Source organism: Lipotes vexillifer, unplaced genomic scaffold (assembly GCF_000442215.2).
Source record: "Lipotes vexillifer unplaced genomic scaffold, Lipotes_vexillifer_v1.1 scaffold771, whole genome shotgun sequence".
NCBI lineage: Eukaryota > Metazoa > Chordata > Mammalia > Artiodactyla > Lipotidae > Lipotes > Lipotes vexillifer.
The window spans coordinates 288,725-302,740 of NW_006774099.1; the positions used below are offsets into that span (position 1 = coordinate 288,725).

Genomic DNA, 14,016 nt, shown 5'->3' on the forward strand with positions numbered 1-14,016 from the left:
GTGCTCTCAGGATGTAAGAAATTGTCTTGAGGCAGAGAATGAGAACGAACGCAGATGAGGAAAAGAGGAACGTTAGCGGTTGTAGGTGTGTGATATTTCCCCCCCCTGAATTAGAAGAGAGCTGCCAAAAGTGGAAAGAGAGGGAAAGACAAAATCTATACTGGTTTTCTTAAGGTTTAGAAGCAAAAAAGTAAAACGAGAAAGAAAACAAGCCGGATCAAGGACTTTTAAAGCTGTAAGTTACCTTATAAGCATTTAGTCCAGGGGTTTGCACTTCTGTTTGGAGTTAAAAGAACTCTTACACAAAAGTAGACAGGAGAAAAGCTGCCCAGGTGGAAGGGGCTGGTAGGGGTGGCGGGGGCGCGCTGAATCCCTGTCACGCGCACACATCCCAACATCGTAGGACGCTACGCGCTGCATGAAAACCACAGACCAGTCCTGACGTCTCATTTTGCAGGGGAAGAAACAAGTGAGCCGCTTACGGTCACAACACAGAGGCCGGACGTCAAGTCTCTACACTTCTCACCACTTCCCGGTTTGCCACTAGAGGGAGGCAAGGTGGGCGAGCGCGTCTTGTGGAGTAAGCTGGGTGGCTCGCGGCGGTGACAACCCCGCGGGAAGAAGGTGGGAGGGCGCGGTACCCGCAGAGAGGCAGCGCGGGACCTCGGCCTGATTGTTCCCCTTGCTGCCACCAGGTGGCGCGCCTGGCCCGCCGCTCGCGGCTGTTTGGTGGTGGGCGGGGGAGGCCCTAGCTCGCCGGTCGCCTTGGAAACGGAGGGCGCCGCGGCTACGGCTGTGGAGTGAGTGGGCCTGGTCCGCCTGCCTGACGCGAGTGCTACCTCCGGACCCGTTACTGTGTATCCGCACCTGGAAGCCGTCGAGGGGAGGTCAGAAGGCTGCCTAGCCTCCTCGCTCGGCCCCGACTCCTTCCAGTCTGACACTTAAGACTTTACGAGCATCTCCGCCCCACCCCAACAGCCCTGCTGCTTACTCCGCCACAAAATGGTCCTGGGGCCCCAACCTTCTGGGGTCCCGCGCCGGGCGAAATTCTGGGCGGTTACGAGCCGCTGAGAAGGATTCTCATAGGCTGACCCCTCCTTTTCACCCAGGAGACACAGAGGGAGGAAGAACTTTTGATCTGATCGGAATATTAACCCATCTCTTTTTCCGCCTTGCAGTAGAACCCCTGGATACATTGCTTATTTGCCTTTCTAGATTTTCAGATCTGAATTTGATTCAGGTTTGCCCTCACAGTCTCTAGCACACAGTAGATGCTCAGTAAACTAATGCCTTCCATTTGTATGGGGCTTTATCACTTGACAATTTTCCCAAAGCATGAGAGCCTCATTAATAACTCCGACAGGAAGTAGGAAAGATGGAAGAGAAACTGAGGGTCAGAGGGGGTTAGAGACCTGTCCGAGGTTATAAAACTCCCTGGTGGAGGAGCTAGGTCTAGACTCATCTTCTTAGTCTCTTCTCACTGAATTCCCAGTCTGGTGAATGCCTTTAGAATGAGTACCCCGCAAACCCTGGAACCCTTCTCCGTACCAGCACGGAACCCCTCCCACTGCAGGTACCTTATAAGTGCTCCGTGACGGCTTGATGGCCTTTCACCCTCACCCACCCAGTCCATAGGCTGGTTTCGGCTTTTTGCCCTGGCTGCTGGCAGCATCCTTCTAAACAGGACACTTGGTTTCTTTCTTTTATTAACTTGCTAGATTTGTATAGCGGCCAATTTGTTTCCTCATTCCCCTTCTTACCCCATAATGCTCTGCTGGGCGGAGAGACTTGAGGAAACCGTTGGGAGGTGGGAGGAGATGTCCCATCTGAGAGGGAAGAAAAGGTTTCTGTGAAGGCAGAGAAGGAAAATAATAAGACTGGGTGTTTATCAGTGTGTGTAATAATTGCTCATGGATTTCCTTTCCACCAGCCCCAAGACCCAGCCCCAGATGGTCGTCTTTCTTCACTGCTGCCCTTGGAAGGAGAGAAGGCTTTTTGTCCTCCTCCACCATCAGAGTGTAAAGGTACTGCATGTACTTCCGTCATCCTTACAATATTCTCTTCACAGTTATGTCTCTTTTTTGACACTTCTAAAATTGAAGGACAGTAGGAGTTGAAAAAAATGTAGTTCCGGTTGCTAGAAAAGTTAGTATAATATACTGCGTTTCCAGCTATTTGTTATTAGCAATTCTGGATCAAAAGACATCAATTTTTAAGCTAAGAATCCAATATAATTTGAGATCTGTAGTTCAAAAATGTGCCACTAACCAAAGGATTTGTATTGGTAAAGAAAATACATGCTAATGTAATGCACATTGTCAGTCGTGCAAGTGAAAGTTGAAAATGTCATCCATCTAGATATTTTTAAATACCTTGATTTGAATGTATAGTTATTTATCATATCTCCAAACTGGCTCTATCTTACATTTTAAAGCTGTTTGGGGCCATATATACATAATCTATACAAAAAGAGATGGGTCTGAAATTTTGTAAAACTAACTGTTAGGTGATATCACTACTAAGAGGCTTTAAATGCATTCAGGTTTTTTTGTTTTTTGTTTGTTTGTTTTTTTTTTAACACATGCTGGAGAGCATTTCTAAAATGTTTTCAATCGTATTGAAAATGTGTTCTAGCCGAATTGAGAATTTGAGTTTAAAAGTTATTTTACTTTCCAAATTCAGGGTATATACGACGTTATGAGCAAATAAATAAGGCCACTAGGGAAGAAAGCGAGCATGCATTATTTGCCAGTCAGTCATTCACATCAGACATTTATTGAACATCTAGTTTGTGCCCATGGGAGATGCTGACCTATGTGCCAACATCTGTGTTTGAATTCCCAAAGATATGAGTTGCTGAAGTACTTACTATTCAGTATTTAAGGAGTTATGTTTTGTTGAAGGTGAGTGCCTTGATAGTTAGACGTGTGCCTTTTAAGTTTGCTCTTTAACAAAGGCTCCTGGAAGTAACTGCATTATTATTGTTGTTAGATTTACATAATGTTATAGCTTGTTAATGGCAAAGCCACGACTAGACTTTAAGACTTCCGGCACCCATATAGAGACCTTTTAACTAAATCGTGCTGTCAACCCCTGATGGAATCTTATTCAGAACTTTTGTCATTACTGATGCTATTAAGTAAACATCTTCCATTTTAATCTACATTTATATAAAACATTAGCTAACAAACAGGATCCACTTCAAACGTCTGGAAAGGTATTAGGGCAGAATTGCCATCCCTCCCAGCTTCCACAGAATTTGAAAGGAGTCATTAGGAGGTTTCTGGATATTCATGGCTCCACAAAGTCATGAAAAAAGTCATTAGGAGCTTTCTAGGTATTGAGCCAGGATCCTGAGACTGTGCAGGAAGGGACACACTCCTTGTTTTTTGGGTAATTTTGCAAAGTCAAGCAAACCATTATGGGATAACAGCTCATTTGAAGAAGATGGCTACTACATGTCCCTTTTTACTAAATAGACTTCTTACTTTTCACTGAGAAGCATTTGGGGAATATTTTTTGAAACATTTTCTGACAGAAAATGATTATGAAATAGTCTCTGAAAAGGCTGGATACCTGAGTCCTTCAAACCCACCCTCCTCACCTGCCCTCACTATATATAGTGTGTGTTATTGATGCCCAGACAGAGTTGGGAGAGGAAAAACAGACAGGCTCGAAAGGTCATGCCCTGGGCGAAGATCTCTCTAGCATTCATTACTTGTATGGTTTTCTCAAGCCTTTTAAAGTTGCTCCTTTTTTTTTTTTCTAGGTTCTGCTGGTGTATGCTTCTTTCTTCCTATCAGTCTGAGTAGAGATCTCACCTCCTCTACGTTTTATAACCAAGGGCCAGGAAGATTGCCACACAGAGAACAGGCACTAAATAGATGTTTGAAATTACTGACAAAGCCGATTAGGTGTCTGTCAGGAATTATTTTAAGTGAAATCTTCCTGGAAGATAATTACGTTACTTTGTGACTGTTTTTCTAGAATTCTCACCTTTTACTGCGATAGAAATCCGGGACTTCCCTGGAAATCAAATGGTTAAGACTTCGCCTTCCAGTGCAGAGGGTGAGGGTTCAATCCCTGGTTGGGGAGCTAAGATCCCACATGCCTCCGGGCCAGAAAACCAAAACATAAAACAGAAGCAATATTGTAACAAATTCAATAAAGACTTTAAAAAAATGGTCCACATCAAAAAAAAAAAAAAAAAAAAAAGACATGCTGAGATAGAAATCTTCTAGGTGGTCAGGAACTGTAAATCCTTGTAAATGTTTATTAAAATCCCCGTTGTTTGTAGTACATTAATGCAAAAGTACATTTTGAGGCAATGTCATTAGCTCATTGCAAAAAGGCAGCTATTAAGCAGGCAGTCCAATTGGCTTACTAATTTTCTGTAAAGTGTGTGAAACAATGAATCTTAATATAGTTTATGCACAAATCATTTGTGCTTAATGGATCTACATTTTCACTCATATTTTATTAAAATCCTCTGCCGTGAGCTGCAGTTAGGTAACTAATTGTACATTGGTCAGAGAGTTGAAAACATTAGAGCCAGGTAACTGAAGTAATTGGGCAAGATGAGGCCATTTTTCCTCCAGCACCAGATGGGTACCATAGGTGGGAACCATAACTCTTGATCTCTTCTATATGACTCAGAAAAAAAAAAAAAGAAATTAATGTTGTTTTACCTTTTAAATAAAATATTTTATAGTAAAAGTTTTTGTTAAATACTAAGTTATTATGAAATGAAACACTTGACAGCATGCTATGTTTTTGTGCAACAGTCAATTTAAACATTCTAATTCTAAAATAGAAAATAATATAAAAATTCAATCCTGCATCTGAAACAAAAGAAAGCAAATTTTTTTTCCTAGCTGATAAGTTTCTGTGACCTGTGATGGTATAATGAAACATTTTGGTGTGTAGCTTATAGAATTATTCTCAATACTTTCTTATCTGAGAAGATATCACTTAATATACTACTGTGTCTTAATATATTAAATCTTTTTGAAGTGTCACCTTTGTGATTTTCAGTTAAAAAGTATTGTAGTATATTTGCATACATGAATACTAGAATCTATTAGAATGCAGAGATGAACATGCTTGGCTAGAAAAGAAAAGTCTCAGCCACAAAGACTGAGCCTTGCTGGAGGTCTGGTTATGTAAGCAGCATGTCTGCAGGGGAAAAGTATGTTTTCATTTCAGAGAGTTTCTCCACTTTGGATCTGAATGACCTATGTAGATTGCCTATTCAGTGATCCAAATAAATGATGAAGGCTGACAGCAGCAAACCACTTGGATTAGTCTTTACACCTCTCATCATACTTGGCAGCAGGCAGACATCCTCTGCTTTAGTTACCTGAAATTTAAAGAAGCATAATCTGGAGCCATAACTAAAGGGGCAGAATGCTTATTAAGCTCTTTCTATATGTCAGACACTATGCTAGGTGCTTTAAATATAACTTATTTAATCCTTACTACAGCATTTAGAATAAGATTTTTTGTTTTTGTTTTTGTTTTTGTTTTTATGCGGTACGCGGGCCTCTCACTGTTGTGGCCTCTCCCGTTGCGGAGCACAGGCTCCGGACGCGCAGGCTTAGCGGCCATGGCTCACGGGCCCAGCCGCTCCGCGGCATGTGGGATCTTCCTGGACCGGGGCACGAACCCGTGTCCCCCGCATCGGCAGGCGGACTCTCAACCACTGCGCCACCAGCGAAGCCCTAGAATAAGATTTTTGTTCTCACTTTAGGAATGATGGAACTGAAGCTCAAAAAGATTCAGTAACCTACTCAAGGTCACACAGGTAAAAGATGGTGGATCTAGGATTAAAATATGTCTGCCTGATTCATCCACCTGTCCATTCATTCATTTGATAAGGACTGCATCTTCTGTGCTAGGTGGGGAAATACAGTAAGGCACAAGAATTACATCATCCCCACTCTCATGGAGTTTCCAGCCATTTTAACAAATAATTACAAAGGTTATGTTCTTCCTACTGTACCCAACTACTAACACACTGATTGAAGGTTAGGCACTTATTTTCTTGAGATTAATAAAAATCAAAAGATAAAAATCTGTCAAGGAAGACTATGATCTTAAAAGATGTGCATTAGTATCCATACCAAATCCACAAGGTTATTTCTGCTTCCCATAAAAATCTAAGAACCTTGGGCCTGATTTTCTCATTTAAAAAATATTAGTTTTGATAGTTTTTATTATTAGTTACAAAAGCAATTAATAGCTGATGAACAGTTACTGTTAATGATAACACATTATTATTGTTCTTCTTATTATTTTGCATTTGTAAACCTCTTAACCATTTAAAAGACACATTAATGTGTCCTTTTATTTGTTCTTTATAATAATCCTGGCCAAACCTAATTCTTTTGGATCCCAGTTCTAATCCTTTTGGAGCCTAGTCTCTTGGTGCTCATAGAAAGTTGTGCTTTTGTTTTGTCTTACTTTTTAAAAACTAAAAGACATATATCGAGCTGCTGTTACATGTGGTGCACTCTACCAAACATTGTGGAGACATTAAATGATTGAAAAAGTTTAGCCCTTGCTCTTAAAGAAGCTTGACAGGGGCAACAGCTGTTGATGGATAATGTAAGAGAGTGAGTCTCAGACAGTTTTGGGTGGGGGAACGCTGCACCTGGGCTAAGCATGGAACTCACCAGACTCAAGAATCCAGTTGATTCATGAGGTCCCAGCATTGTGGTGGATGTTAGCTCTCGGGACATGGAAGCAATCTGGATGGAAGAGCCAGTTTTAAATTAAGTCCCAGCAGTGCTTTATCTCATAAACACAAGTAGAGGGACAAAGAATTTATTTATTCTTCCTATGTCTCTTTTTTTAAACAGGTATTCTTCTTTCTAGCTAAGCAACACAATGGAAAACACGTCGAAAACAAATAAAAAGGATATTCAAGACGGACCGCCAAAAGAAGTCAAATTGCCTGTCGGTGAAGCACTTCTCGACTATCAGTAAGCTTAGATTATGAAATCCGAAAGTTCCCATACGTAAGTGGCAATCATTGCTGCTAAGACTCATATGACTCCAATGGAAAATGAAGTGCTCAAAAGCACTTCAGTAGTTGTGGCTCACGGGCTCAGTAGTTGTGGCTCACGGGCTTAGTTGTAACTGAAGGACTTGAAATAGATCAGGAAAAGCTTGTTTGAGGAAGCGATGCTGAGCTAACCTCTGAAAGAGGAACAGGTGTTAAGGAGACATAGAGTGATGGACAGAAGGCTTATGGAAAAAAGGCTGGGGTGAGGAAGACCTTATCACAGTCTAGGAAGTGAGAAATGGCAGAGTGAGGGAGATAGGGCAGAGCAGACTCTGAGGGTTTAGGCAAGGGTCAGATAAGCAGATCCCTGTGGAACACTTGGGCTTTGGAAATGGGAAGCCATTTATTGGAGGGCAACAAGGTTGAAAGTCAGGAGTCCACACTGCTGGTGACTAGGCCTTTATTTAAGAGAATTGTTTTTAACAACATTCAGGGAAAATCCATCTCCCTGCAAGACTCCAAATCTATTCATATGTTCTTTTTAGAAGATAGTGAGTGAAAGGGTCAGAACACTGAGAGAGAAATATCCATGGGAAGGGACTTTTAATGAAGTTCCCTTTATTTTCTAGATAACAATTAAGTGATGACCAGATTGTACCTGCACTCATTTCTCAGCATAACTGAAAATTTCGCTCATCTTGCCTTAGCAGAGGTGGACAAAAAGTCCAGCTCTGTGATTACAATCTGGTCTCTAATCTGCTTCCACAGGTCACAGTGATGACATCCACTTACAGCTCCTTCTCTCTCTTCTGGGTCAACCAGAGGGCAGTCTTTCTCCTCTTTAACAGAGGTTTACAAAGAGGCACACGTTTAAAAATTCTCATGATCTAGTGAGAGACACAAGTTGAACATTCCCATGCTTTTGTTCTCTTTCCTTTGTTAAAACTAAATAAATAATCTCATGGACTGGAACAGCCTAGGGCTTACTGTGCTCTTCTGGTGACACTTTACTCATTCCGTGTGTTCCGAGGTGACAGGACTTTTGTCACATGACAAATAGCCAGGACACCTCCCTCCACCATCTGAGAAAGGATTATCCAAGGGTCCCCTGGCAGCATCTTATATTTCTCTTATACAATCTCAGCTCCTGACAAAGAGCTGAGGGCACACAGTAGGTAGTCAATTCCAAGCAGTTAACTTAAAACAAAATCTATCTCAAGAAAATAAAGTCATGAACCTATATGGTTGTTTGTGAAAAGCTGAGACTGCCAATGTTGAACCTATAAAGTGATCATCTCTTAGTCTCCCCCGACCTCTTATCCTCAGGGATTACGCTCCTAGACTCCCAGTGGACGCCTGAAATCACAGATAGTACCGAACCCTTTATATACTATGTTTTTTCCTATACATGTATACCTATGATAAAGTTTAATTTATTAATTAGGCACAGTAAGAGATTAACAGTAATAAGTAATAATACAATAGAACAATTATAACAATATACTGTATTAAAAGTTATGTGAATGTGGTCTTTCTCTCCCTCTCTCAAAATATCTTATTACATAATGCTAAATCTATAAAGTGATCATCTCTAGGTAATGGTGGTTTTTATTTTTTCCTTTATACTTATTCCCCCAAACCTAGTTTTCTACAATGAGTATGGACATAGAGATAGAAATAGGTGTGGATATAGTTGTGGGTTTAAAAAGTAGATAAAATTATAGATTCTTTTTTGGAATCCAAATTTGTTTTCTTTCTCAGAATTTTCAATGAAATTGCATGGAAGAAGGAAGTTGACACATTACTATGTTGACGCAAATACTCAATAAACAACCTGTAATAAAAATAGAAAAGAGTTTTATTCAAGCCAAACTGAGGACTATAGCCCAGGAGACACAGATTCAAGAAGCACTTGAATTGTGTTCTACTGACTATGAAATGGGAAGGCTTATATAGGCAAAAAAATCACAGTTACACATTGTTTGTCAAGAATTAGGATTGGAGCTGGCAAGAAGTTAAGGGTGCTTGTTAAGCAACGATTGGTTGGGGTCCAAAATCATCACATAGTTAGAAGGGGAGACCTTGAGACCATAAGGTTGCAGCTGGCAGCTGCTGGCAGATATTGTTTTGAAAACGTCTGGTGGTGTCTTTGAGTTTGATACAGTTCAGAAAATTCAGGTTGTCCGTGATGCAGGAATGTATGTGAAACCACATCCACAATGACAAGTTTTAAAAACTTGAAGTTATCTCTCTAATACATATTTTAGTGAGTAAAATATACTCAGAAACACAAAATCACTTAAGATTCTTATCCCTAAATGGGTCTTTATAATATGTTTAATACTTTATTTCAATTCAAATTAATTTAGATTAATTTTTAAATTTTATCTCATTAGTTTTTCCTAAGGCAAATAATCGTAAAATACATCTTGTCTTTGTTATCAGCTGTCAAATAAAGGAAAATGCAGTAGAACGATTCATGGCTCAAATAAAGAAAATTAGAGAAAAGAACCAAAAGTATCATGAAAGAGTAAGTATAAAATTTAAAGCCAATATCTAGTCATTAAACATTTACACAAATGCTTTAAAAAATTGTGAGTTATGATGAAATGAACTCTAGGAACTTATCTTCTTTAGCCCTTGGAGTTGATAAATTTACACTATATTTAAATATATTTTTGTACATGGGAGACAAGAGGATACTGCTGTTCTTATTATATTAATTATAATGTCAAAAGAAGTCAGCTTGAATTGTGTTATTTAGATCATGAGGACACGGAATCTTATGTTGAAAATTTTAAAGCTCTGCAACCACATTTATCTTTTAATTTCTTATTTAACCACACTATAAAACATTGGTTCTCTATTTTAAGTTCCTGTATCTGCTTTCCTTTAGATTTTCAGAGTGTGTGCATATGTAAATATTATCTGAAAAGTACAATCTCGGTTGTTAAAATGACTAATTTATTGTTTAAGTGATTTATTTTTATGAAATTAGAATAAAACGACTATCAAAGGGGTGCTGTATATGACTCTCAGGACCAACAGAAATAAAGTTAGGAAGCAGTAAATGATAACGCATACAACTTAGCCCTTAAGGGGTCTCATGAGTGAGGAAATACTGAGGGTGTCTGCTATTAAAACATTTATTTTATATGTACCCTGAAATTTCCACACCTGTTTTATTTGGCTTTTGTCTAAAAAGACTATATCTACAAATTTTAACAGAATTTGGGTCAGAGACCTAAATCTGCATCCTGACTGTACAACTTACTGCTGATGTCATTTTGGCCAAACTGTAAAATGAGGATTCCTGTCTTCCTCATAGGGGGAATTTGTTCATTTGTTCAGCAAATATGTATTGGGCAAGACAAGCCCTGGTGGTGATATAACTGTGACCCTGACATTGTCATGATTCTGAAAAATCAGTCACTTGCAATGGGACCTAAGAAACTGAAGTCTGTGGATGAGAGTGGAAAGGGGAAGTCTGGCTTAGGCACTTGGAGGCAGGTTCCGCATGATGTGATTCCAGAGCACATGAGAGTGAGCTGCCATCAAGGGGCCAATGCACATCCCCTAGTGGTCAGCATGGGAACTCCCAGGCCAGCTTTGGGATTTCCATTTGGTTGTGGAAAGGACAACAGATCAGGACTGAGGAATCACTTTCCCATAACCCATCAATTGGAGCCAGAAACAAAGTTCTTGTTTCCATGAGGATTAGCTCAAGAATGCGATAGGTCTTGGAGTCATCAGTGGACCCAGCAGTGAGGAGCATGGTAATGCAGACTCTAGCTCAACCGTATGCATCGATTTCTTTCCATTTACGCTGCTATTGCCACAGTTTAAGCCACCATCTTCTCTTACCCATCCTTCCTCTAACCAGTACATTTTCCACAGTGCAACCAGAATTACCCTTGGAATACGGTAAACTTTTCAGTGCTTAAAACCCTGCAGTGGCTTCTTACTGCACAGAAAGTAAAATCCATAGTCCTTCCTAAAGTCTTCAAGGCCCTGCAAAAGCTGACCTCTGCTCACCTCTCCAATCTTGTCTCCAGCCGCCCCACCCTTTGCTTACCCCTGCTTCTTTTAAATATTAGAAAACCCAATCTTTTTCTTACTGTGGTACCTTTACAACAAAAAGGCTGTTTCCTCTTCCTGAAATGCTCTTCTCTTGGCTAGCCCCTGTTCATTCCCCCCATCTGAGCTAGGATGTTGTGTAAAAATATTTCTCCATTATTCAGTTGAAAGCCCTTTAGGCAGCAGCAATCAAATCTTATCTTTGTTTCTCCAGAAAGGCCCAGCATGAGTAGATGTTCAATAAATATATATTGAGTTGACTCACACAAACACCAGTGGGAGGAAAAAAATTTGAGGTCACAGATATTTAAATTGCTAAGTTAAACATGACTCATTAGCAAGATATATTTTTCTCTTCAGTTATGCGGAAATCGGAAATGCCCCTCTTCCTTCCTACCCATCATCTCTTCCTATGTGTTTAGTTCTGTTTAGATGTTTATTATCTTTCTTTCTCTGTTTGCATTCATTGCTCCACTACATCATTAGATATTTCATAATTCAGTGTGTCCACATCCTTACTTCCCAACACATACTTTAACTCCTGCTATTCCCCTACAGCCGCTCTAGCAAAAGTTGTCAATGACCAGTTAGCCAGGTTCAATGGACTCTTTGTAGTCCTTTCTTTACCCCTTACTCCTTCAGCAGTCACTCCTGTCTTGAAACTCTTTTTCCTTTGGGTTCCAGGATATCACTCTTAAATTTCCTTCTACTTCTCTGATCATTTCTTCTTGGTTTTCATTGTTTTTTTTCCTAGAACCACCCTTTAATTAGGGCATTTATCAAGGTTCTGATCTCCATCCTTCTCTTTCACTCTAAACTCTCTCTGGATCATCTTATTTAACATCATGGCTTCAGATGCCATCTTCATGGTGATACTGCTCATATGTATATGTGACAGAATTCATAATCCTATTGAAAGGGTTCCCGACCCAGTTCCAACTTGTATGTGTGGAGGCTTCCTCTCACCAGCAAGAGAATCTCAGACACAAACAGGGTGTCTGAGAGTTCAGCTCAACTCTGACACTACCTACCAGGAGATAGAATCAGATTCCACAGGTAAAGGGCTCAGTCCCACAAGACCACCCTCCACTTCAGACGCCAGCTGCAAGTCCAGGTTGTTATTTGTGCTTCTGACCGACTAGCTATAAATCAGAGGCTCGCACAACCCCTTCCTCAGGTTCAATTAGTTTGCTAGAATGGCTCCCAGAACTCAGGGAAACCCATTTACTCACTAGATTACTGATTTATCATAAAAAGGATATTAAAGGATTTGAATCAAAATCAACAGCCAGATGAAGACATACATAGAGCAAAGTCCTGAACAAAGGAGCTTCTGTCCTTATGAAGCTTGGGGCCTAGCACAGTGTCACATGGAAGCTCTCTCAAAAAGGACCAAAAGACGCTCCTTTTTCCGGTTTTAATGGAGGCTTCATTACATAATCATGATTGACTAAATCATTGGCCAATAGCGGCTGATTCAACCTCAAGTCCCTCTCCCTTCCCCAGAAATCAGGGGGAGGGAATGAAAGTTCCAACGCTCTAATAACTTGGTTGGCTCTCCTGGCAACCAGGTCCCTTCCCTCTCTCCCCACCTGTGGGATTCAAAAGTCACTTTCATTAACATAAACCCAATTGTGATGGCAGAAATTCCAAGGGTTTTGGGCACTGTGGACCAGGAACTGGGTGAAAACCAAACATAGCTAAGAAATATGTTTTAGTCATCTGAATGACCAAATAAGTATATTTTTATAGATTACAATATCACAGCTATACACTAAAAAAAAAAGTAAAAACTGGTGAAATCCAAATAAAGTCTCTAGTTCAGTTAATAACATTGTACCAATGTCAATTTCCTGGTTTTGATACTGTACTATCATTAGATAAGATGTTATCATTGGGGAAAGCTGGGTGAACAGTAGATGGGAACTGTGTGTCCTATTTTGGCAACTTCTATTCTTGTGAGTCTTAAAAAGTTAAAAAAAAGACCATGAGATGGCCTTATAACAAAACAAAATGAATCCTTTCTTTGTAGCTTAATTACTAAATTTCCTTTCCTCTATTTTATAATGTGATAATTATTCCTACCTCAAATAATAAATGTACTTCACTTTGTAAGATAAATGATTTTTAGCATATTGGTGGATATATTTAAATAAATTTTATTTTGGTATGTAGCTCAAAATAATTTTTCAGACATAGCGAATTTTATAACATTGTCAGACACATTTCCTTTCTATTTGAAATTCATACAGGATTTGGGAAGTTTAATATAGATGTTATTAAATTTATATATATGCCCTATACATGCATGTGGCCCTTTAGATTCCCAGGAATATGTCAGAGCATTCAAAGCCCTCTATGGACATCTCATCTGCAGCTTTCTTTTAAAGTTTTTTTGTCAGCTTGTTGTTTACCTCAACTTTTATTACCGCCTCAGGGAGCTGTAATGTTCAACAATTGTTGATTGTTTTTGACAAACATCTGCCTCTGATTGTTTTTGACCAACATCAATCTGGGAAAAGGCTGGTCACACATTGGGTAAGCTCTGACTCAGGTCAAATAAAGACAAGGTTTGCCAGTGGGATTTTCCAGGGAATTACCATAATCAAATAATGACTGTTATTTGGGAATTGGGCTTTGGAAGAGTTCTGTTCCCCTCACTTCTCTCCATGACCCTCAACCCCAGGCTGCTAAGTTGCTGGTTTTTACCATAACCGTGGGGCTTTTGGTTTTTAGAGCAAGTTAAAATGCCACAAAGCTCACTGTCCTTACCAAGATTCAACCATTTTTCTTGAATAAACACTCCCTGGAAGTTACTGCAAAGCCTTTAATTTCAAGAGTTCTGAAAAGTTGATTTTGACAATTTTTGCCAACTTTTTCTCATTGCTTTTATGAAGGAGAGGATTTTCAAAAGTCTTATTCCACCATTCCTG

The 14,016-nt window shown here is 39.8% G+C and overlaps 1 protein-coding gene across 2 annotated transcripts in view; it reads left to right on the plus strand.

The window, feature by feature from the left end:
• Nucleotides 1-1,050: 1,050 nt before the first annotated feature.
• Nucleotides 1,051-14,016, plus strand: part of CCDC83 (coiled-coil domain containing 83) — a 42,257-nt gene continuing 29,291 nt past the window's right edge. The window contains exons 1-3 of one of the 2 annotated variants that reach the window (XM_007448830.1): nucleotides 1,051-1,240; nucleotides 6,861-6,983; nucleotides 9,452-9,536. In XM_007448830.1, the coding sequence (XP_007448892.1) occupies nucleotides 6,889-6,983; nucleotides 9,452-9,536 (180 nt within the window). In that variant the 5' untranslated portion in view covers nucleotides 1,051-1,240; nucleotides 6,861-6,888. Of the gene's footprint in view, nucleotides 1,241-6,860; nucleotides 6,984-9,451; nucleotides 9,537-14,016 lie in introns of those variants that run through there. The other variant, XM_007448831.1, reaches the window with a different exon arrangement.